The sequence below is a fragment of the Haematobia irritans genome, chromosome 5 (assembly GCF_050003625.1).
Source record: "Haematobia irritans isolate KBUSLIRL chromosome 5, ASM5000362v1, whole genome shotgun sequence".
Taxonomy (NCBI): domain Eukaryota; kingdom Metazoa; phylum Arthropoda; class Insecta; order Diptera; family Muscidae; genus Haematobia; species Haematobia irritans.
This window is the reverse complement of record NC_134401.1, coordinates 101,224,538-101,251,697: the sequence shown is the minus strand read 5'-3', so window position 1 is coordinate 101,251,697 and position 27,160 is coordinate 101,224,538. Positions and strand designations below refer to the sequence as shown.

At 29.9% G+C, this 27,160-nt stretch overlaps 1 protein-coding gene across 6 annotated transcripts in view; it reads right to left on the bottom strand.

Moving 5' to 3' along the window:
- Positions 1-320: 320 nt before the first annotated feature.
- LOC142237596 (DENN domain-containing protein 1A) overlaps positions 321-27,160 on the bottom strand; it is a 113,109-nt gene continuing 86,269 nt past the window's right edge. Inside the window, exons 7-10 of one of the 6 annotated variants that reach the window (XM_075308951.1) lie at positions 26,330-26,362; positions 20,438-20,989; positions 6,826-7,716; positions 321-1,336 (exon numbers count right to left, since the gene is read on the bottom strand). In XM_075308951.1, the coding sequence (XP_075165066.1) occupies positions 629-1,336; positions 6,826-7,716; positions 20,438-20,989; positions 26,330-26,362 (2,184 nt within the window). In that variant the 3' untranslated portion in view covers positions 321-628. Of the gene's footprint in view, positions 1,337-6,825; positions 7,717-20,437; positions 20,990-26,329; positions 26,363-27,160 lie in introns of those variants that run through there. The other 5 variants (XM_075308952.1, XM_075308955.1, XM_075308953.1 and 2 more) reach the window with 5 other exon arrangements.

Here is a 27,160-nt window from a genome sequence, read left to right as displayed (position 1 = left end):
ATTTAATGGCGTTTTCGATTCGCAAAAAATATGTTGCCTTGGTGTTACCCTACTTTTTTCCTCATTGCATTTTCGACCAAATAATAGCGTCATTCCAAAGTTATTGTTAATTCCTAATATTGTGAGAGATACAGGATCCAATGATAAACTAACTTTCCATTAAGAAAAATATCTTCATATTAAAAAGAATTTTTTTAAGAACTCTGGTTAACCATGAGAAAATATATTTAATGTGATATTTAATATGAAATTAAGGATAAGACCGTTAATTAACGTACTCAAATTTTCCATTATTTATGAATAATAATTATTCTAGAGTATAATTTTTACATAAATACATGGTAGTTTTTATTTTTGTTTTCTAAATTTCTATAACATTTCTTTTTATTTTGTATTTATAGATATAATTTTTTTTACACAATTACATGGGAGGAATATTCTAAAATTTTTTAAATATAATTAAATATGTATATACATAAATATATATGTTGTAGTAAAATCAAAATTGGCAAAGCAAAACCTATTTGTAGTCCATTGATGGAACCTCTATACAAGGAGCAAAAAGACTATGTGTTGGGATAATGTCTATTTCTTGTGGGACATGGGCTCCTCCACTTCCTCAGCCAATTCAATCAAACGTGGTCCAATTCTGCATGCCCGTCGTTGTAAGACCATTCTGCTGGGATGATGTCGTCGTGCTGGCCATAGTCGTTGCATGATTATTACTGGTCGCTGTTACAGAAGTGGTAATTAGAGTAAATTGATCAAGACCATATTTTCGTAGTAATTCAAAATCATCATCTGGCGGTGGCATAGGAGGTGGTACGGATTTGGGTAAGGGTGGTGGTACGTCATTCGATGGTGTGGGAGATTGGCGAGCTGTCGCTGTTGTGCTTGTTGTCAAGACAGCAGATTGTTGCATTAAATTGGGACCGCTGGCCATATTCTGGGGTGTATAGAAGGTATACAGGGGATTACTTATGCTCTGTGTTTGTATTGTATGGGGGTGTTGATGATTATTTTGCATAAAGGAAGCTGTTGTTGGTGTTTTACTAGCATTGGCAGGCAATGTTGTTGATTTACGCCGATGTGTATTCATCGTCGTTCTACCCAATGGTGGTAGGGGACGAGCATTTTGATTTAATGGATCGAAATCTTCCAAATCAAAACTACTATTATGACTATCGTCCAGCGATATAAGATCTTTCATGGATTCTTCAGAAGCATTAGGGTTTTGGTTAGAGCCTTCAGCATTGATGGCATTAGCTTGTGTACTTGTGCTATTTGTGCCATTAAGGCCCATTGTCATATGTTGGGGCTGTAGAGAACGTAAGGACTGTTAACGAGACATTAAAGAAAGTGAGAGAGAGAAAAAGAAGCAAAAAAGCAAAAAACACAAAAAAAATCAGTTTGGTTAGTTAAAGATTTATACAAATTTACTCTTTACAAATATCATTTTCACCATTTCCAAAGTTCATTGTTAATTTTATAATTAAATTTAATTTAATTTATTTTCTTGCACGTTTAGTGATCCACATCACCAATATTCCAGGTCATGCTAAGTGTATTGAAAAATTAATCGCTTCTTTTTTATTGCTAAATATTTATGGCACCATCTTTGTATGACCTACAATCCTTCAAAGCTCAAAGTAATTTTATTCTACTTTTTTAAATTTTATTATTTTTAAATTTATTAATTTTTTTAATGGTTTGTTTTTTTCTATTAAAGCGATTTCAATTAAAAATCAATTGCATACACACAAAAAATTTTCACGTAAATTTTTCCAATTAAAATTTTAATTGAGTTTTAATAAATATTCAATTAAAAATTTAATTGATTCAACAAACTTTTTTAAATGAAACAAAAATCAATCACAAAAATAATAGTATCAATTAAATTTTTAATTGGATCAATTAACTTTTTAATTTACCTTCAATTAATTTTTTAATTGATACTATCATTTCTTTGATTGAAGACATTTCAATTAAAAATTAATTTGATCAATTAATTTCATGATTGAATCAGAAAAAAATTTTTTTTGTGTGTAACAGAATTTTATAATTTAAAGCGAATATAATTTTTCTACAATTGGAAATGGTGAATGGAATATATTTTATGGTTTAGTATCGACTTAAAATTAAATAAAATAATAAAACTATATAAAATTAGTAATGAATCTATAAAGCATCTACATTAATAGAAATATCTAAAGCATTCCAGACAAGGACACACAATCGACAAGACCTCTAAATTTATAGGTTAGTAATAGTGTTGACAACTCTACACGAAATCAATCTACTCCAAGGGAGACGTTAGTATTTGGATGGGATGGTTTAATAGTTTGCTTCAAACTATACGGGAAGAAAATTGTTAAGATGATTCATTCGACGGGTTATTGTTATGGTGGTCGTTAGGATAATTGATGAGCTATGGTTGTGATCATGATGACGACAAGTTGATTTAATTGATTGACAGATGTATTTTAATTTATTGTTTTTTTTTTTCTCATTCAACTACTCTGAAGATATACAAATGAAGAAAATGATAATGTTTAATTTTGGATAGAAGAAAAATAATTTTATTTATAATTAAGAAAAAATATATTTTGTATTTCGGAAAGGCGTTGCCAGCAATAAAAGTTGTTCCTTGCAGATTTCTTGGGCCTTATTTAAATATTTAGTTTCGATTACTTTTCGTTTTTCTAGAATTTAATCTAATAAAATTTCTAAAAGGATACAGATCCACTGAGGTTGTTATAACCCCATGAAACTATTCGAGGATTAGGTTAGGTGGCAGCCCGATGTATCAGGCTCACTTAGCCTATTCAGTCCATTGTGATACCACATTGGTGAACTTCTCTCTTATCACCGAGTGCTGCACGATTCCATGTTAAGCTCAATGACAAGGGACCTCCTTTTTATAGCCGAGTCCGAACGGCGTTCCACATTGCAGTGAAACCACTTAGAGAAGTTTTGAAACCCTCAGAAATGTCACCAGCATTACTGAGGTGGGATAATCCACCGCTGAAAAACTTTTTGGTGTTCGGTCGAAGCAGGAATCGAACCCACGACCTTGTGTATGCAAGGCGGGCCCCACGGTGGCTCCTTCGAGGATTACTCATAAGGTGTAGAAATCAGACAGACAAACGTGCTGTACAAACTTCCAAAGACTAGTGATAAAGTTCAGCGAATTGCGTACTTATGTATCGCAGAATTCTACCAAAAATGGTAGATTTTTTACTGTTTGGTATATCGACAAAATTTTCTATAGAAAAAAAATTTTAACAAAATTTTCTATAGAAAGAAAATTTTGCACACATTTCCTATAGAAATAAAATTTTGACAAAATTTTCTATAGACATAAATTTTGACAAAATTATCTAGAGAAATAAAATTTTGAAAAAAAAAATCTAGAGAAATAAAATGTTGAAACAAAATTTCTATAGAAATAAAATTTTTAAAAAATTTCCTATAGAAATAAAATTTTGACACAATTTTCTATAGAAAAAAAAATTTAACAAAATTTTCTATAGTAATACAATTTTGACAAAATTTCCTATAGAAATAAAATTTTGACACAATTTTCTATAGAAAAAAAAATTCACAAAAATTTCTATAGTAATAAAATTTTGACAAAATTTTCTATAGACATAAAATTTTGACAAAATTTTCCAGAGAAATAAAATTTGAAAAAAAAAACTCTGGAGAAATAAAACGTTGAAAATAAATTTCTATAGAAAAAAAATCACAAAATTTTCTATAGTAATAAAATTTTGACAAAATTTTCTATAGAAATAAAATTTTGACAAAATTTTCTATAGAAATAAAATTTTGACAAAATTTTCTAGAGAAATAAAATTTTGATAACATTTTCTATAGAAATAAAATTTTGACAAAATTTTCTACAGAAGTAAAATTTTGACAAAATTTCTATAGAAATAAAATTTTGACAAAATTTGATTTAGATGATGAATTTCTATACAATAAATAAAATTTTGATAAAATTTTCTATAGAAAAAAAAAATTGGCAAAATTTTCTATAGAAAAAAAATTGGCAAAATTTTCTATAGAAAAAAAAATTTGTCAAAATTTTCTATAGAAATAAAGTTTTGACAATATTTTCTATAGGAATAACATTTTCTGTAGAAATAAAATTTTTAAAAAATTCCCTATAGAAATAAAATTTTGACACAATTTTCTATAGAAATAAAATTTTGACAAAATTTTCTATAGATATAAAATTTTGACAAAATTTTCTATAGAAATAAAATTTTGACAAAATTTTCTAGAGAAATAAAATTTTGACAAAATTTTCTATAGAAATACAATTTTGACAAAATTTTCTAGAGAAATAAAATTTTGATAATATTTTCTATAGAAATAAAATTTTGACAAAATTTTCTACAGAAGTAAAATTTTGACAAAATTTTCTATAGAAATAAAATTTTGATAAAATTTTCTATAGAAATAAAATTTTGACAAAACTTACTATACAAATAAAATTTTGACAAAATTTTCTATAGAAATAAAATTTTGACAATATTTTCTATAGAAATAACATTTTGACAAAATTTTCTGTAGAAATAAAATTTTTAAAAAATTTCCTATAGAAATAAAATTTTGACAAAACTTTCTATAGAAATAAAATTTTGATAAAATCTTCTATAGAAATAAAATTTTGACAATATTTTCTATAGAAATAACATTTGACAATATTTTGACAATATTTTCTATAGAAATAACATTTTGAAAAAATTTTCTGTAGAAATAAAATTTTGACAAAATTTTCTATAGAAATAAAGTTTTGAGAAATTTTCTATAGAAATAAAATTTTGACAAAATTGTCTATAGAAAAAAATTTTTCACACATTTTCTATAGAAATAAAATTTTGACAAAATTTTCTAGAGAAATAAAAGTTTGAAAAAATTTTCTAGAGAAATAAAATTTTAACAAAATTTTCTACAGAAGTAACATTTTGACAAAATTTTCTATAGAAGTAACATTTTGACAAAATTTTCTATAGAAATAAAATTTTAACAATATTTTCTATAGAAACAACATTTTGAAAACATATTCTGTAGAAATAAAATTTTTAAAAAAATTTCTTATAGAAATAAAATTTTGACACAATTTTCGATAGAAAAAAATTTGGACAAAATTTTCTATAGAAATAAAATTTTGACAAAATTTTCTATAGAAATAAAATATTGACAAAACTTTCTATAGAAATAAAATTTTGACAAAATTTTCTACAGAAGTAAAATTTGGACAAAATTTTCTATAGAAATAAAATTTTGAAAACATTTTCTGTAGAAATAAAATTTTTAAAAAAATTTCCTATAGAAATAAAATTTTGACAAAATTTTCTATAGAAATAAAATTTTGACAAAATTTTCAATAGAAATAAAATTTTGACAAAATTTTCTATAGAAATAAAATTTTTAAAAAATTTCCTATAGAAATAAAATTTTGACACAATTTTCTATAGAAAAAAAATTTTGACAAAATTTCTATAGTAATAAAATTTTGACAAAATTTTCTATAGAAATAAAATTTTGACAAAATTTTCTATAGAAATAAAATTTTGACAAAATTTTCTATAGAAATAAAATTTTGACAAAATTTTCTAGAGAAATAAAATTTTGATAACATTTTCTATAGAAATAAAATTTTATTATTGTTTTTTTTTTTTTTTTTTTTTTTTTTTTTTTTTTTTTTATCTCAGCTTAAAGCCATGCATTGACTAAACTACAAGTGTAGCTTAACCAACAGAGGAAAAGTATGCTTGTCAAATTTATTTGGGCAAAGCCCTATAGACTGCAAGATGGTTGGATGTACAGCTGTTTCGGCATTACCACATTCCTCATCAGCATCCTCTACTTGCAGCAAAACTATCAACCAATTATCAGAATAAATTCGGGTAATTCACTCAACCCAACGTGAACTACACTGGAACCTCCCGAAAAAGGGTTTGATAGTCGGCTACTGCCTAAACAAATTTGCCAGCATATCTCTTTTCCTTTGCCAAACTCAAATCATGGATTTGTATGTATTTGGCTGGGTTTGTTTGTGAGCGTGCTTCCTCTATCTTCATTCGTTTTGTTTGTTATTGTTGGCTTCTCTTCAATCGTTATTGTTTTTTTTTTTTTTTTTTTTTTTTTTTTTTTTTTTTTTTTTGATAAAATTTGTTATAGAAATAAAATTTTGAAAAAATTTCTATAGAAATAAAATTTGGACAAAATTTTCTATAGAAATATTTTTATTTTGTTAATGTTGGTTTATTCTTCAATCATTTTGTTGTTTTTGATTTCAACTTAAAACCATGCATTGACTAAACTACAAGTGTAGCTTAACCAACTGAAGAAAACAGTGTTTGTCAAATTTATTTGGGCAAAGCCCTATAGACTGCAAGATGGTTGGATGGACTCACGTTTCGGAATTACCACATTCCTCATCAACATCCTCTACTTGCAGCAAAAATATCAACCAATTATCAGACTAAATTCAGGCAGTTCACTAAACCCAAAGTGAACCACACTTGAACCTTCCGAAAAAAGGTTTATGATAGTCGGCCCTTGCCGAAATAAATTTGTCCACTGTGTAAAAATCGGTTTTAAGACGACACAAAAAAGCGATTCTCTTTTAGAGTTTCTTTCATAAATCTCTCAATGAGATGGCTGAGTACTGCAACATTATTGTGTTTGCATTTTTCCTTCTATCCAAATATATAAACATTACCACTATGGAAAATTTATCATTAAGTTATTTCAGGGAATTTACTGTTGTTTTATATTTGATTTTGTTTTTCTTGGATGTAAGTATACCTCTTTCTCTTTATCTTTCTTAAGACGCGGTGCCGGTATTGGTGGTTCATTACCCTGTTGCGGTGGTGATGATTGGTAAAGCGAAAAACGTGATGCAGCCGTCACAAAAGAAGCACTCGATGATGAGGATGACGATGTATTCGATTGATTAGAGGACGACGATGATGAACTACGTAACGAATCCTTTTGCAATAATTGCGTTTCAGCATAATCCTGCCAACAGTTACGCTCCAGACGCGTTATACCCGCTGTAACAGCAGCTGCTGTGGCCGCAACAGCCTGGCTCAAGGCATTGCTGTTGTCACATTGTCCATATGATAGAGAGGAATTCAAAGGCAGTGTTAATGATAGTGCACCAGCGGCAGTAGCTTGTCTTCTAGGTGGCACTGGTGGTGATAACATATCCGGTGGTTTATCATACGATGAGTCAGTGGTATGAATAAATTGCGAATTATTGGGTGTTGAGGTTATTGTATTACGTTGTTGACTAATGAACGAGGAAGATGATGATGATGGATTGTTGTAGCCACTAGATGCAGTAGCTGTGGTGGTGGTGGAGATGGTACTGGATGTGTTCATGTTATTGTTGTCATGTATTGACTTGGGAATGTTTAGAGGTGCAGGTCGGGGAATGTGTGGTGGTGGTTGTGGTGATGGTTTCCCCTCAAAATGGGGATGATTATAATATGTGGGAGTATTATTGAGTTGATGTTGCATTTGATGCTGATGTGATTGAGCCTGTTGATCAAATTGTTGCTGCTGCTGTTGCTTTTGTTGCCGATAGAGCTGTAACAAATGGGGTGCCGGTGGTGGTGGCCTAGCCGGAGGTGGTCCTCCAGATCTTGTGGCCGTTATGCGATGATTAGGCTCTAAACTATGACATGGCTTAAGCTGTTCGTTTTGTTTTTGTTTATTATCAAATTTAATTCGATTTTTAAATCGTATTACGAATTAGTTTTTTAAAAAAATTATTTTTTTTTTTCGAAATGATGAGATAACAAATGGACGACCAACCGCACAATATGTATGCAACATAGGACGTACACAGTTAATGTAAGAACAAAATAAAAACCATAAAAAGAAAAAAACAAAACATCAACATAAGAGAATTTAATATAAAATAAATTATACATATATGTATGTGAATTAGAATAATGTTAAAATGCTGATGAGATAATAATAAAGTTTGGTTTGTGTTCGTTATTATTATTATTATTTTTTTATTGTATTTTGAATTAAAACATTTAAAGCGATAGTATGAGAGAACAGTTAAAGGTGGATAGAAGAATTTGTTTAAATGAAAATTTTAACTTTCGTTGGACGTCTATTTATAATTTGCTTATTTAAAAACAAGTAAGGAAGTCTAAAGTCGGTCGGGGCCGACTAACAGGTTGGTCAGACACAAAGATGGCGTCGCTAGTATTAAATGCATATTATTTTTATATAGTACCAACCTTCAAATGATTCGTGTCAAAATTTGACGTCTGTAAGTCAATTAGTTTGTGAGATAGAGCGTCTTTTGTGAAGCAACTTTTGTTATTGTGAAAAAAAATGGAAAAAAGGATTTTCGTGTTTTGATAAAATACTGTTTTCTGAAGGGAAAAAATACGGTGGAAGCAAAAACTTGGCTCGATAATGAGTTTCCGGACTCTGCCCCAGGGAAATCAACAATAATTGATTGGTATGCAAAATTCAAGCGTGGTGAAATGAGCACGGAGGACGGTGATCGCAGTGGACGCACGAAGGAGGTGGTTACCGACGAAAACATCAAAAAAATCCACAAAATGATTTTGAATCAAAGGAACGTGTTGGTCATATAATTCATCAATATTTGACCAAAAACAACAACGTGTTGATGATTCTGAGTGTTTGCAGCTGGTAACTCGTAATACACCCGAGTTTTTCCGTCGATATGTGACAATGGATGAAACATGGCTCCATCACTACACTCCTGAGTCCAATCAACAGTCAGCTGAGTGGACAGCGACTGGTGAACCGTCTCCGAAGCGTGGAAAGACTCAAAAGTCCGCTGGCAAAGTAATGGCCTCTGTTTTTTGGGATGCGCAAGGAAAAATTTTTATCGATTATCTTGAGAAGGGAAAAACCATCAACAGTGACATTATATGGCGCTATTGGAGCGTTTGAAGGTCGAAATCGCGGCAAAACGGCCCCATATGAAGAAGAAAAAAGTGTTGTTCCACCAAGACAACGCACCGTGCCACAAGTTATTGAGAACGATGGCAAAAATTCATGAATTGGGCTTCGAATTGCTTCCCCACCCACCGTATTCTCCAGATCTGGCCTCCAGCGACTTTTTCTTGTTCTCAGACCTCAAAAGGATGTTCTCAGCAGCGTTGCCAATTTAGCTTTTTTCCCGCTAGATTTGGCTTTTTTTGAAGACGTTTAGCGGGGAAAAAATGCATTTAGCTTTTAGCTTTTTTTCTGGCTTTTTTTCATGACCCTTTTAGCTAATTTTGGCTTTTTTTATTTTCGACATGTTCCTATTGAAATATCGATAAAGCTTCGTTTTTATCTAAGCCTTGCTGCCAGAATAAGGTTTTCCACATATTTCAATTCCTTATATAAACTGTCAGTAAATTATTAGGAATATTAGCATTTGACTCGTTTATCCTTTTTATACCCTCCATCATAGGATGGGGGTATATTAACTTTGTCATTCCGTTTGTAACACATCGAAATATTGATCTAAGACCCCATAAAGTATATATATTCTGGGTCGTGGTGAAATTCTGAGTCGATCTAAGCATGTCCGTCCGTCCGTCCGTCCGTCCGTCCGTCCGTCCGTCCGTCTGTTGAAATCACGCTAACTTCCGAACGAAACAAGCTATCGACTTGAAACTTGGCACAAGTAGTTGTTATCGATGTAGGTCGGATGGTATTGAAAATGGGCCATATCGGTCCACTTTTACGTATAGCCCCCATATAAAGGGACCCTCAGATTTGGCTTGTGGAGCCTCTAACAGAAGCATATTTCATCCGATCCGGCTGAAATTTGGTATATGGTGTTGGTATATGGTCTCTAACAACCATGCAAAAATTGGTCCACATCGGTCCGTAATTATATATAGCCCCCATATAAACCGATCCCCAGATTTGGCTTGTGGAGCCTCTAACAGAAGCATATTTCATCCGATCCGGCTGAAATTTGGTACATGGTGTTGGTAGATGGTCTCTAACAATCATGCAAAAATTGGTCCACATCGGTCCATAATTATATATAGCCCCCATATAAACCGATCCCCAGATTTGGCTTGTGGAGCCTCTAAGAGAAGCATATTTCATCCGATCCGGCTGAAATTTGGTACATGGTGTTGGTAGATGGTCTCTAACAATCGTGCAAAAATTGGTCCACATCGGTCCATAATTATATATAGCCCCCATATAAACCGATCCCCAGATTTGGCTTGCGAAGCCCCAAAGAGAAGCAAATTGCATCCGATCCGGCTGAAATTTGGTACTTGGTATTGTTATATGGTCTCTAATAACCATGCAAAAATTGGTCCACATCGGTTCGTAATTATATATAGCCCCCATATAAGCCGATCCCCAGATTTGGCTTGCGAAGTCTCCAAGAGAAGCAAATTTCATCCAATCCGGTTGTAATTTTGAACATGGTGTTAGTATATGATCTTTAACAACCGTGCCAGAATTGGTCCATATCGGTCCATAATTATATATAGCCCCCATATAAAACGTTCTCCAGATTTGACCTCCGGAGCCTCTTGGAGGAGCAAAATTCATCCGATCCGGTTCAAATTAGGAACGTGGTGTTAGTATATGGTCGCTAACAACCATACAACAATTGGTCCAATCACTCAAAAATTGGTCCATATCGGTTCATAACCATGGTTGCCACTAGAGCCAAAATTAATCTACCAAAATTTTATTTATATAGAAAATTTTGTCAAAATTTTATTTCTATAGAAAATTTTGTCAAAATTTTATTTCTAGAGAAAATTTTGTTAAATTTTTTTTCGGTTCACAATAAAATTTTCATCATTGTCAAAATTTTATTTCTATAGAAAATTTTGTTCAAATTTTATTCGGTTCATAATCATGGTTGCCACTCGAGCCAAAAATAATCTACCAAGATTTTATTTCTATAGAATATTTTGTCAAAAGTCTATTTCTATAGAAAATTTTGTTAAAATTTTATTTCTGTAGAAATTTTTATCAAAATTTTCTTTCTATAGAAAATTTTGTCAAAATTTTTATTTCTATAGAAAATTTTGTTAAAATTTTATTTCTGTAGAAAATTTTGTCAAAATTTTATGTCTACTTTGTCAAACTGAATTATATACGTATTGGATCGATCTTTTTTGATTTAATACATACCACGTATGGACTTACATACAATTTAGAAGATGGTGTTAGGAGGTTTTAAGATACCTTGCCATCGGCAAGCGTTACCGCAACTTAAGTAATTCGATTGTGGATGGCAGTGTTTAGAAAAAGTTTCTACGCAATCCATGATGGAGGGTACATAAGCTTCGGCCTGGCCGAACTTACGGCCGTATATACTTGTTATTTTATTATAATTTGGTTATAATAGCATTTGTGAATTTCTCTTCTTCAATAGCCGATAAATTCTTTTTGTCCTTATAGTTAAGTGATTCAACTTAAAAATGGGTATTTTTTCATGAAAGAACGCTAGGGTCAATTCTAAAAAATTCTTAAAATTAATGAAATAGTCTTTAAATTTGTGGAGTTTTTGTATCTTGACCACAAACCAAAATAGCGTTCAAAAATAGAAGAGATTTTTCAACATTTTATTTTAAAAACGTATACATAGAATAATTTCTACTTAAAGTCGAGTCTGAATTTGGAAATTTAAGTTGTCGTTAGCACGTTTTTAAAGCACTGTGATAGCTCATGAAGAAAAAGCTGACAAAACGAATAAATTCAAATTTGACTCGGAATCAATACCAAAATCATTAGTGTACAAAATCTTTGGAACCGACCATAGAAATAATTAAGGAAATAAAGTTTTGAATGTGGTATTATTTTTTTTTTAACATCAAAAAAATGCAATGAAAAAATTCGTAGTGATAGGATAAAAACAAATCTGCTATATATTAATGGAATGGATTTACATTTACGAAAATTAGACAACAATAGGTTTGTATGGGAAATCTGGGAAAGTTATTCAATATAAACTTGCAAGACAGAATGGGTTTTATTCTCATGGGTAAAATTAGGAGAAGTGTACACGTTCACGAATTTATCATTAATTCAGTTAAAACGAAATATATTGATATTTTCTTATGCAGTTCTATGTGACATTGTGCAATATATCACACATTGGACTTGTTGATGATTAACCAGCTGACAATTGCAAGTTTACTGGGAAAAATGTTTTTACTAGGAAATATAAACGAAGGACTTCCAGTAAAAATTTGTGATAGTAATCAAAATGTATCGAGTATGCAAACAGAGCTAATATGACTTAAATTTTCTTACAGTCTCACAGAAATTGAAATAAAATGAATACAATTAAAATAATATGCATTTTAAGTGAAATAAAGCCTTTAAGTTTGTTAAATTTCAATCAAAAATTTGACTTTTGATACAAAACATTTTAGCTTTTTTTCTAGCTATTTTTTTAAATTTTTTAGCTTTTTTGGCTAGTTTTTTGGACAAATCTAGCGGTTTTTTGTGAAACAATTCTGGCAACGCTGGTTCTCAGGGAAAAAATTTGGCTGCAATGAAGAGGTGATCGCCGAAACTGAGGCCTATTTTGAGGCAAAACCGAAGGAGTACTACCAAAATGGTATCAAAAAATTGGAAGATCGTTATAATCGTTGTATCGCTCTTGAAGGGAACTATGTTGAATAATAAAAACGAATTTTAACAAAAAAAATGTGTTTTTCTTTGCTAGACCGGGGACTTATCAGCCAACCTGTTATATTATACCCTGCACCACTTTGTATATCTAAATTTTCGTTACCATATCACATCCGTCAAATGTGTTGGGGGCTATATATAAAGGTTTGTCTCAAATACATACATTTAAATATCACTCGATCTAGACAGAATTTGATAGACTTCTACAAAATCTATAGACTCAAAATTAAAGTCGGCTAATGCACTAGGGTGGAACACAATGTTAGTAAAAAAATATGGGAAATATTTCAATCTGAAGCAATTTTAAGGAAACTTCGCAAAAGTTTATTTATGATTTATCGCTCGATATATACGTATTAGAAGTTTAGGAAAATTAGAGTCATTTTTACAACTTTTCGACTAAGCAGTGGCGATTTTACTAGGAAAATGTTGGTATTTTGACCATTTTTGTCGAAATCAGAAAAACATATATATGGGAGCTATATCTAAATCTGAACCGATTTCAAAAAAAATTTGGCACGTATAGCTATAATGCTAATTCTATTCCCTATGCAAAATTTCAACTAAATCGGAGCAAAAAATTGGCCTCTGTGGGCAATTGAGTGTAAATCGGGCGAAAGCTATATATGGGAGCTATATCTAAATCTGAACCGATTTCAACCAAATTTGGTACGCATAGCAACAATGCTAATTCTACTCCTTGTGCAAAATTTCAATTAAATCGGAGTAATAGATTGACCACTGTGGTCATATGAGAGTAAATCGGGCGAACGATATATAGGAGCTATATCTAAATCTGAACCGATTACAACCAAATTTGGCACGTATAGCTATAATGCTAATTCTACTTCCTATGCAAAATTTCAAATTAAATCGGAGTACAAGATTGGCCACTGTGGGTGAGTGGGCGAGTATAAATCGGGCGAACGAAATATATGGGAGCTATATCTAAATCTGAACCGATTTCAATAAAATTTGGCACACTTGACTCCTAGTGCAAATTGGGGTAAAACTCTGGCTTTTGGGACCGTATTAGTTCATATCGGGCGAAAGATATATATGGGAGCTATATCTAAATCTGAACCAAAATCAATACGGTTCTATTCTGAGCCAAAACACATACCTGTGCCAAATTGTAAGTCGATTGGACTAAAACTGCGACCTAGACTTTGATTACAAAAATGTGTTCACGAACAGACGGACATGGCTATATCGACTCAGGAGCCCACCCTGAGCATTTTTGCCAAAGACACCATGTGTCTATCTCGTCTCCTTCTGGGTGTTGCAAACATATGCACTAACTTATAATACCCTGTTCCACAGTGTGGCGAAGGTTATAAAAATAAACTCAGATCACATTAACAGAAACAAAGTTGTTTAATGCTTACATTAATGGCTAAAGGTTCCAAACAATAATTATATATACAATTTTATATCACCATTGGCTATTATCAGCCAATTACACATTCCGGATTCTAAACAACAACTCATTCCTGAACTGAACAATGGTGAAGTTGAAATTCCTGAACGCTATCGGCAGAGCATTCCACATCCTAGCTATGGATACCACAAAAGATCTCTCGAAAATGGAACAATGAATAGATGGTATAATAAATTTATGGTTGAAAAAAAAAATTTCTGTGTATTTAGAGATTGTAATCAAAATTGTAAAATAAGCCTATCGCCATAGAATTAAAATTCCAAAAACTTTAACTTTATATTTCGAAATATTCAAATGACGTTTTTTTCAATCTTTTAAAATATTGGATATAGTGGAATTTTCGACTTTTAGATTAACTAGCATGAGTTGGTTAAGGCTTTTTTTACGGTTATGAACAGAGTTATGTTGTAAAAAAAACTAGGCACTGTTTTCATGCTAGCCACTGTTTTCATGAGTTGGTTAAGGTTTTTTTACGGTTATGAGCAGAGTTGTGTTGTAAAAAAAAATCTAGCCACTGTTTTCATGCTATAATATTTTCGTGACACTTTTTTTTGTCATGCTATGATGAAATGTCATATTTTTTTAGCTCACTTCTATTCACATTATGCGCTTAATTATTTAATTTATTTTATACAATATTTTGTTGTAGAGCCTAAAAGTATGCAATAATTCAATGACATTTTTCTATAGTAGGAAAAGACGAAACCCGAAACCAGTCAATTTGATACACTGATTTTCGATTAAATAAGGATAAACAGAAGATGTTTTTTTATTTAGATCTCAATAGACAAATTTGTTTTAGAAGTCTGTATGAAAAAGAGATTTACTCTCTTTCTGATATTCGAATTCGTAAAATACTAAATTTTGCTTTGCCAACAACTTGTAAAGTTGTCAATCCTCCATATTCTGATATTCGAAATCGCACAATTTTCGTTCGACGATATTTTCTTAAAACCTACAACATAATAATTAAAAATTTAGCAATATTGTTTTCTTTAATGACAAGTAAAAATTGAAATTGGATTAAAGTCCGAAAGTATCTTCGGTTTTCTTTTAAAAGAAGAATAAATTCTTGCGATTCCAAATTTCGGAATATGGGGGATGTTTTTCTGTAACCATTTTTCGCATTAAATTTTTCGACCATCAGAATAGCGTCTGAAAATATTGAATTATAATTCTTTGTAATTTGAATTATAAAGAATGACGAACATTTTTAGTTTTGCGGATTCATAAATCAGAATAGGGAGGGTGTTAAGTCGTATTTTGCTTTCTGCGAAAGTTTGTCTATTTTTGGGCCACTTCTTAAAGATGATTTCGAATGGCTGTTGTACGGCCATAGCTGGAAACTCTCATTCTTACTTAGACAACGACCACAGAGATGGTATAGAAGAGAGGGTATGGAAATGATCTTGAGCTTGATTCACAAAAATTGTCATTTTTTGTAGATAAATACGAATCACGGTTGCTACAGTTGGTAGAATTCTACCAAAAATGGTAGATTTTTTACTGTAGAATTTTTCATGTTTTGGTAGATTTTGCAAATAAGAGGCACTTCACAAATTTTCTACAGAACTAAAATGTTGACAAAATTTTCTGTAAATATAACATTTTGATAAAATGTTCTATAGAAATAAAATTTTAACAAAAATTTCTACAGAAATAAAATTTTGACCACATTTTCTATACAAATAAAATTTTGACAAAATTTTCTATAGAAATAAAATTTTGATAAAAATTTCTACAGAAATATAATTTTGACCAAATTTTCTATAGGAATAACATTTTGACAAAACTTCCTTTAGAAATAAAATGATGACAATATTTTCCATAGAAATAAAATTTTGACAAAATTTTCTATAGAAATAAAATTTTTGACAAATATTTCTACGGAAATAAAAATTTGACAAAATTTTCTATAGAATAAAATTTTGACAAAATTTTCTATAGAAATAAAATTTTGACAATATTTTCAATAGAAATAAAATTTTGTAAAAATCTTCTATAGAAATAAAATTTTGACAAAAATTTCTACGGAAATAAAAATTTGACAAAATTTTCTATAGAAATAAAATTTTGACAACAATTTCTACGGAAATAAAAATTTGACAACATTTTCTATAGAAATAAAATTTTGACAAAAATTTCTACAAAAATAAAATTTTGACAAAATTTTCTATAGAAATAAAATGTTGACAAAATTGTTTATTGAAATGAAATTTTTAACAGAAATAAAAATTTGACAAAATGGTCTATAGAAGCACAGTTACAATTTTCTACAGCAATAAAACTTTGACAAAATTTTCTATAGAAATAACATTTTGACAAAATTGTCTATAGAAATGAAAATTTTCTATAGAATAAAATTTTGACAAAATTTTCTATAGAAATAAAATTTTGACAATATTTTCAATAGAAATAAAATTTTGTATAAATCTTCTATAGAAATAAAATTTTGACAAAAATTTCTACGGAAATAAAAATTTGACAAAATTTTCTATAGAAATAAAATTTTGACAACAATTTCTACGGAAATAAAAATTTGACAACATTTTCTATAGAAATAAAATTTTGACAAAAATTTCTACAAAAATAAAATTTTGACAAAATTTTCTATAGAAATAAAATGTTGACAAAATTGTTTATTGAAATGAAATTTTTAACAGAACAAAAATTTTGACAAAATTTTCTATAAAAACAACACGGGAGCCACCGTGGTGCAATGGTTAGCATGTCCGCCTTGCATACACAAGTTCGTGGGTTCGATTGCTGCTTACTGTAGAATTTTTCATGTTTCATTTGGTAGATTTTGCAAATAAGAGGTACCTCTTACCTCAAAATTTGTACAGAAATAAAATGTTAATCAAATTTTAATAGAAATAACATTTTGACAAAAAATTCTACAGAAATAAAATTTTGACAAAATTGTCTATAGAAATAAAATTTTGACAAAATTTTCTATAGAAATATAATTTTGACAAAATTGTCTATAGAAATAAAATTTTGACAACATTTTCTATTGAAGTGCAATTTTGACTAATTTTCTATAGAAATAAAATTTTGACAAAAGTTGCTATAGAAATAAAATATTGACAAAAATTTCTACGAAAAGAAAAATTTGACAAAATTTTCTATAGAAATAAAATTTTGACAAAAAATTCTACAGAAATAAAATTTTTACAAAATTGTCTTTAGAAACAAAATTTTGACAAAATTGTTTATAGAAATAAAATTTTGACAAAATTGTTAATAGAAATAAAATTTTGACAAAATTGACTATAGAAATAAAATTTTGACAAAATTTTCTATAGAAGTGCAATTTTGACTAATTTTCTATAGAAATAAAATTTTGAGAAAACTTCTTTTAGAAATAAAATTTTGACAATTTTTTCTATAGAAATAAAATTTTGACAAAATTTTCTATAGAAATAAAATATTGAAAAAAATTTCTACGGAAAGAAAAATTTGACAAAATTTTATATAGAAATAAAATTTTGACAAAAAATTCTACAGAAATAAAATTTTGACAAAATTGTCTATAGAAATAAAATTTTGACAAAATTGTCTATAGAAATAAAATTTTAATAAAATTTTCTATAGAAGTGCAATTTTGACTAATTTTCTATAGAAATAAAATTTTGCACAAATTTTCTATAGAAATAAAATCTGGACAAAATTTTTTATATAAATAAAATTTTGCCAAAATTTTCTATAGACATAAAATTTTGACAAAATTTTCTATAGAAATAAAATCTTGACAAAATTTTCTATAGAAATAAGATTTTGACAAAATTTTCTATAGAAATAAAATTTTGACAAAATTTTCTATAGAAGTGCAATTTTGACTAATTTTCTATAGAAATAAAATTTTGAGAAAACTTCTTTTAGAAATAAAATTTTGACAATTTTTTCTATAGAAATAAAATTTTGACAAAATTTTCTATAGAAATAAAATATTGACAAAAATTTATACGAAAGAAAAATTTGAAAACATTTTCTATAGAAATAAAATTTTGACAAAAAATTCTACAGAAATAAAGTTTTGACAAAATTGTCTATAGAAATAAAATTTTGACAAAATTTTCTATAGAAATAAAATTTTGACAAAATTTTCTATAGAAGTGCAATTTTGACTAATTTTCTATAGAAATAAAATTTTGAGAAAACTTCTTTTAGAAATAAAATTTTGACAATTTTTTCTATAGAAATAAAATTTTGACAAAATTTTCTATAGAAATAAAATATTGACAAAAATTTCAACGGAAAGAAACATTTTACAAAATTTCTATAGAAATAAAATGTTGACAAAAAATTCTACAGAAATAAAATTTTGACAAAATTGTCTATAGAAATAAAATTTTGACAAAATTGTCTATAGAAATAAAATTTTGACAAAATTTTCTATAGAAGTGCAATTTTGACTAATTTTCTATAGAAATAAAATTTTGACAATTTTTTCTATAGAAATAAAATTTTGACAAAATGGTATATAGTTACATTTTTCTATAGAAATAAAAATTTGACAAAATTTTCTATAGAAATAAAATGTTGACAAAAAGTTCTACAGAAATAAAATTTTGACCAAATTTTCTATAGAAATAAAATTTTGAAAACATTTTTTATAGAAATAACATTGTGACAAAATTTTCTATAGAAATAAAATTTTGATAATATTTTCTATAGAAATAAAATGTTAATCAAATTTTTATAGAAATAAAATTTTGATAAAATATTCTACAGAAATAAAATGTTAATCAAATTTTTATAAAAATAAAATTTTGATAAAAATTTCTACAGAAATAAAATTTTGACAACATTTTCTATAGAAATAAAATCTTGACAAACTTGTCTATAGAAATAAAATTTTTGACAAAATTTTCTATAGATGTGCAATTTTGACTAATTTTCTATAGAAAAGAAAAAATTGACAAAGTTTTCTATAGAAATAAAATTTTGACAAAACTTTATTTAGAAATAAAATGTTGACAATATTTTCCATAGAAATAAAATTTTAACAAAATTTTCTATAGAAATAAAATTTTTGACAAAAATTTCTACGGAAATAAAAATTTGACAAAATTTTCTATAGAAATAAAATTTTTCACAAAATTTTTAACAGAAATAAAAATTTGACAAAATGGTCTATAGAAGCACAGTTAAAATTTTCTACAGGAATAAAAATTTGACAAAATTTTTGTTACAGAAATAAAATTTTTACAAAAAGTTCAACAGAAATAAAATTTTGACAAAATTTTCTATAGAAATAAAATTTTGACAAAATTGTCTATAGAAATAAAATTTTGACAACAGAACTAAAATTTTGACAACATTTTCTATAGAAACAACACGGACGCCACTGTGGTGCAGTGGTTAGCAAGCCCGCCTTGCATACACAGGTTCGATTCCTGCATCGACCGAACACCAAAAAGTTTTTCAGCGGTAGATTATCCCATCTCTGTATGCTGGTGACATTTCTGAGTATTTCAAAGCTTCTCTAAGTGGTTTTAATGCAATATGGAACGCCGTTCGCACTCTGCTATAAAAAGGAGGTCCCTTGTCATTGAGCTTAACATGGAATCGGGCAACACTCAGTGATAAGAGAGAAGTTCACCATTGTGGTATCACAATGGACTGAATAGTCTAAGTGAGCCTGATACATCGGGCTGTCACCTAACCTAACCTAATATTTTCTATTGAGATAGAATTTTGACAAAATTTTCGATAGAAATAAAATTTTGGCAAAATTTACTATACAAATAAAATTTCGACAAAATTTCCTGTAGAAATAGAATTTTGACAGTATTTTCTATAGAAATAAAATTTGGTAAAATAAGATTTTTCGTTTGGTAGTTTTTTGGTAAAATTTTCTCCAAATTTTTGATAGATTATTTTTTGATCGTATATGGCCGTGCGGTTCGGATTCGCAAAAAAAGAATAAATATATAAATGTCCACTGATTTCTCAAATAAAAATTCGACTTTTTGAATTTGATTACAATCTCTAAGTTGACTAAAATATATAACCCTACATTAGTTTTATAATTAAAAAATATTTTATGACCTTCTAAATAGATTTTAAAATATTTTCTCCCATCGATAAAAAAAAAACAAAAACATTGAATCTAAATAGATAGACGCACAAACATTTGGACAAAGCTTTGCGCACAACATTTAACAAATATTCACATTAAACATTTATTTAAAAAGAAAAAAGAAAACACAAAAATCAAAAATAAAAGCAACTAAACTGAGAGATCTATCCATGATAGAAAAACACACAAAAACATAAACAATTACCGTCAATACTTACACTTCTATCCACAATGGGCGATTTGAAGAGCGGATGATTTTGTAATTCCTGTGACAAATTCATCTCGGACGAAGACAACGAGTTCGCTGGGCTAATAGTTGGTGATGAGGCCAAATGATGACTATGATTGAACGATATAGGCGATGATTTTGCATAACCATTCGATTGTATGTGCGAACTCGAATTGGACATGGCCAATGAGGTGGGACCACGACGTAAATGTTGTGAAGCATTATTGATTTGTTCTTTGGGCGCATATTGGAAGACCGCAGCCGAGGAACTACCAATGCGTTTACTAAATACTGGCGAGCTGGGTGCTGAATGTCTTCCCAAATAGGATTTCAATGATTTACCATCCTTGGTGGTGCCACCATAGCCTCCAACGCTGACACCATCCATGCGATCGTGTGGAGTATTCGAGTTCAAATGTGACCGGAAATTGTTATTGTTATGATGTGGATGTTGTGCACCAGGATGTGGTGGGGTAATATCACGTAATTTCGATTTGAGATCTTTATAGGCATGTTTGGCCACTCGTGAACTTTCTTTGACCTTTGGTGTGGATGGAGGTATAACAATTCAGCAGGATGTCGTAAGAGAAGAGCCAAATAAAAAAAATATAAAAATGCATAAATTTACAAAATGTTTGAAATGTAATTTACAAAATATTTATAGCTGGTTAGTTCTACACTATTTTCCTTGCGATTCTCAGAACTAGGGTTTAGGGTTACCATTATACCACTTTACCATAAAATCACTTTTTTTTCATGTCATATGCCACCTATGAATATTATTATTGTGAATACAGAATCACAGAAAATATTTTTACCAACGAAAATTTGAATAAAAATTCGAATAAAAATTTAATTGGTTTAACAAACTTTTAATTGATAAAATCAATCAAAAAAAATCAATTTTTGTATCAATTAATTTTTTAATTGTATTAATTGATATCGGTGATGAATCACAGAAAATATCACCAACATATTTCTAATTAAAATTTTAATTGACTTTTAAAAGAATTTCATTAAAAACATAATTGGTTCAAATAATTTTTTAATTAAAACAAAAATCAATCACAAAAATTATTATTTTTTAATTGGATGAATTTATTTTTTAATTTGATCAATTAAGTTTTTAATTGGATCCAATAAGTTTTAATTGACTTCGGTGATTGATTCGATGACAGATATCAACAAAATTTTACCAACGAAAAATTTAATAAACTTTTAAAAAGTTTTTTAATGAAAATTTTTCGTTACTCCAATGAAAAAGAAATCGTTTGTTCAATTTCTTTCTGTGTACAATAACATCATGCGATATCACTGGTATAACCCTCTGAGTATTATTTAGGAAATTGTTCATTAATATTGAGTTAATGAAATAACTTCTTAATTCTTAAGAGATATTTAGATATTTGAACGATTTTTTTATTAAATAAAAAATAAAAGTAAAACAAGTAAGTAAAGTAGAAAGTCGGGCGGGGCCGACTATATCATACCCTAAACCACCCTTATTGAATTAGTAATCATAAGCATTTGTGGGGTAACATTGATATAGGTCTGGGAGATAAACCGCAGTTGCATATTTAAGAAAATTAAGGGGTACATGTTTATGGGTGCTTTGTCTCAATCTGACTATAGCTCATAGTCAGTGTTGCCAGGGATAATATTCGGTTTTCCCTACAAGGACAAAGAAAGTTCCCTACTTTCCCATACATTCCCAAACAACTTTTCCTACAATATTTTTCGTTAAATTTAAACAAATTTTACAAAACAAAATTGTTCTAAGTACTTTATTATCTTAAAACATGAAAATGCAACGTATATAACCTAGAAAATAAATTTGTATTACCACCATGGTTGCCACAGTTGGTAGAATTCTATCAAAAATAGTATTTTTTTTTTTGTTGAATCTCTATAGAAATAATATTTTGGAAAAAATTTCTATAAACAAATTTTTTTGAGAAATTTTTCTATAGAAATAAAATTTTGAGAAAAAAATCCATAGAAATAAAATTTTGAGAAAATTTTTTATAGAAATAATATTTTGAACAAAATTTCTATGGAAATACAATTTTGACAAAATTTTCTATAGAAATAAAATGTTGACAAAATTTTCTACAGGAATAAAGTTTTCACAAAAATTTCTATAGAAATATTTGTTTGGTAGATTTGTGGTAATCTTCAAATTTTGTTAGATTTTTTTGGCACAAGTGGTAACTGTTGTTACCACACATTGTTAAAGATCAATCCTTGCCGGCTTCTAATCACCTCCTCTAGAGCCATCAAAATGTAAAAATTATTACAAATTGTGTTGAGTGAAAATGTCCATACATAGTAGCCCTAGGTCCCTACAAGACGCTAAATATTATAAGGAACCTACATATAGGGAATTTCCCCTACTTCTAGCAACACTGGCTGTAGTTGATATTGCACCACGGAGTTAATATGCCACTAATATTGAGCCCATATTTAAAAAAAAGAGAAAATCGCTCAATTAGTAGGGGCAAATTTTTCAAAATCAGGCGATACATATATATGAGCTATATCTACATCTGAACCGATTTCGATGAAATTTTGCACATACCGTTAGTAACTATAAAGGGTGATACGGTCAAAATTTGGTCAAGGGAAAACGCGTGTAAATCGGTGAAATCGTTTATTTAAAAAATCAAAGTAAATTTCTTTTTCAAGTTCAAATTCAGGAAAAATATTCAGTTAGACTTTCGCTTTTCCAAATCCGAATTGCCGGGCCTCCCGCTTGACACCTGCCATCAGATTTTGTACAGCCACCTTGTCCACCTTCTTCGCCGCAGAAAGCCAGTTTGCCTTGAACTGCTTCTTTAGGTTCCGCTTGACAATAGCCCAGTATTTCTCAATTGGGCGGAGCTCTGGCGTGTTGGGAGGGTTCTTGTCCTTCGGAACCACCTGCACGTTGTTGGCGGTGTACCACTCCATGGCCTTTTTACCGTAATGGCAAGATGCCAAATCCGGCCAAAACAGTACGGAACAACCGTGTTTCTTCAGGAAAGGCAGCAGACGTATAAAACGTCTTGGTTGAAATTAAATTTCTTGGTTGACAGTCCCGGAAGCTATGAAAATGCTGCTTTTCAAGCCACAGGTACAGATGGCTTGCCAAACCAGATATTTCTTTGCGAACTTTGACAGTTTTATGTGCTTGAAAATATCTGCTACCTTTCCCCATCCTTTTGCCGTATAAAACTCCTGTCCCGGAAGCTGCTTGTAGTCGGCTTTGACGTAGATTTCGTCGTCCATTACCACGCAGTCAAACTTCGTCAGCATCGTCGTGTACAGCCTCTGGGATCGCGCTTTGGCTGTCGTATTTTGTTTATCATCGCGATTTGGAGTCACTACCTTCTTGTAAGTCGATAGTCCGGGCCGTTTTTTGGCTCGATGCACGGTTGTAGACAATACACCCAGCTTATTTGCGGCATCTCGGAGAGAGAGGTTAGGGTTTCGCTTGAAACTACCGGCAACTCTCTTTGTCGTCTCAGCGGCTTCCGGTTTTCGATTTCCCCCCGATCCAGACTTCCTGGCTGTCGACAAACGTTCCCCAAACACTTTAATTACATTTGTAACGGTTGATTTGGCAACTTTTAGCGATTTTGCCAGCTTTGCGTGCGAGTAGCTCGGATTTTCGCGATGCGCGAGCCAAATTTTGATACGCTGCTCTTCTTGCTTGGACGGCATTTTGACAACTGAAGAGTGAATTCCAATTCCACACACATACACCTTCAAAATGAGGGGTGTTCAGGTTTTTTAAATGCAAAATTGAAAGAAATACGTCAAGTTTATATTGACCAAATTTTGACCGTATCACCCTTTAGAGGACTGGATCTAGCCAACTTTGAGTAAGATCGGATAATAAATAAGGGTTCTATGGTCAAATTTGGCAAAATCGGGCGATACATATCGATGTCTACATTCCAAAGTGCACTAAATCTAAAAGGTGAATTTTACAGGAAACAAGAAACAAGTTTTGTTTTTTGAAATTTCTCAAAACCCGTATAAGATGAAATTCCCTTATTTTCGGTCTTAAAATCATATTTTTTATAATTTTTTTTTAGTATGTACGAACTCAAAATAGTGATAATAGAACATAGCTAAAAATGACTTAGACCACTTTAGACCGAACAAACCTTTTTGCCCTTTTTGGGTTGGACATATTTTAAAACTTTAGTCAAAGGCTAAGTACAATATTAACCATAACTTTTGATAGAAATGGCGAATAAATTCGAACTTTTGACAGGATGCAATTCACATCAATCCGAATAAAAAACAGCGAACTCTATCAAAACATGCTAAGTCGACTTTGCGCACTCTGGAATGAGGGCATCGATATATATATGGGAGCTATATCTAAATCTGAACTGATTTGGATGAAATTTTGCAGACCTAAAGGGTGATGCAGAAGATTATTTTGTGCTTAATTTGCCGACGATCGGTTGGTAAAAAGTGCAACGTGACCCCATTTGTCGAAATCGGGCGATACATATATATTCCCATATCTAAATTTGATCCAATTTCTTCCAAATTCAATAGCGTTTGTCCTTGTGTCTAAAAAAAATGCCTGTACCAAATTTCATCAAAATCGGTTAATAATTGCCACCGGAATACTGTGAACAACAAATACATGGACAGACGGACGGACGGACACCAAGCGTTAGATCGACTCAGGAGGTGATTCTGAGTCGATCGGTATATATTTTATGGGGTCTAAAATCAATATTTCTGATAGGCACATTTTTTGGCAGATCAAACTTATTATCAGAGATGGTCTGTATCAAACTTTTTTAGGTTTGCGACTGTCGCAAAGTTGTAAACGTCGTAAACGTCACATACGCGTCGTAAATGTAGAAAAAGTAACAAAAGTCGTAAACTCAAAATACTTTAGTCGCGTCAGCTAGGCAGCGAATTCGATGATATCCAAGACGATGGTATGTTCGAAGAAGTTTCAATTCTTAGGAATGTTCACAATTTTCGGTTTTAGTCCCCACATTTTCCCTATTGCATTTTGCACGAGTACCGTGGATTTTCTCGTCCTTTCTTAGCTTTAAGTTCAGTCTCCTGTCCAATATAACCCCACGGTATTTTGCACACTCACCAACGGGAATTTCGATACCACCTAAGAAAATAGGCTTGACCGTGGGAAAACTTTCACAAATTTCTGCAGAAACTCACAGCGAATGCTGTCAAACTAAATTAAAAAATGTTCAGGATTTCTTCTATTCAAAATTAGGTTTTCTACAGTAGGTTTACGACTTTTGCGACATACGTATTATACCGTCGCAAATGTATGTCGCAAAAGTCACAGTTTGTGACAGGCCAACCCTGCTTATTATACCCTGACCACTATGTGGTTTAGGGTATAATTAAAAGTAATGTTCTTATATTATTTTTTTTTGTACAGACAAAATGTTTCATTATATCAATAACTTTGACTCAATTTTAATGAGAATATCTCTGTGTGTTTAGAAATATTAAGTAATAATATTAACGGGCACAGAGCATGTTATATAACATTTTTCTTAAATTTCTGGAATCGCATTTGAAAATAGTATAGATGAATATTGTTTTTAGTAAATATATAAAATTTAAAATTTAGTATTCTTATGGTTATTAAACTACACATAGATTTTGTTAAGATATATTTGGTTACATTCTAGCAATTTTTTTTTTGGCCATTATAATTCTAATGATACACATAGACCCAATACTAATGCAATTGTACTAAATGATAAGATGATATTTTAAGACAAATTAGTTTTGACTAGCATTACAGGGTGATGCACTTAAGCTTACAATTATAATTAGGCAAACAATTTTGATTGATATGTACGATATGTATGTACGTTTCTATACCACTCACCGATTTAACAGCGGACTTAACAGCTGGATTAGTCTGCAAAATATGTGAAGTATGTTTGATTTGATTTTGATTATTGTGTTTTTCATTTATTTTTATTATTTTATTTTTTTTTTTAGATTTTAAATCCATTTGGCAAATATTGAGTTCAATGATGTAAACAAGTATATGGTTGTTATTATATGGTGAACAATAAGCAATAGCAAGGTAGTAGATTAAGATTCGATTTTTGTTTCGAGTTTTGCGATGACACAAAAGATAGCAAGCGATATGGAAAAAAAAGAATAAAAAGAATTGTTTTGAAAAATTTTATTATGTGATATTTTCTAAAATATTTTATAAATATTTTTAATGCAATATATATATAAGTTTATTTTTTTTATTATTATATGTGTATAAATAAAAATGAGATTAGAAAGAAAATAAAATTTAATTAAATGTAGATGTAAAACAAACATTATTGGTGTGGTGCTTGTTTGCGGGGGAGATATAATGTGCAAATTTAATGATGTGTGCCAACAAATATATGCAAAAATAAATTAAAAACAAAGGTCTAAACGTAACTCATAAACCCAAGACCATAGATATGAAATCCAGTGATGCCAACTCCCGAATGAGAAAAAGCACCAAAATATATTATAATTTGTAACACCGCAATTCCCATCCCATCACATTCCATTTCATTGAAGAATGCTCTTCATCCTTTAGGAACAATAAATACTTTATATGATATTCTGATTTTTTATATGCTTCGTTAGAATTAATTTTTTTACAAATTTTATGGGGATTTTGATAATCAAAACAGCAATAAATTAATTCATATTTGATATGAAT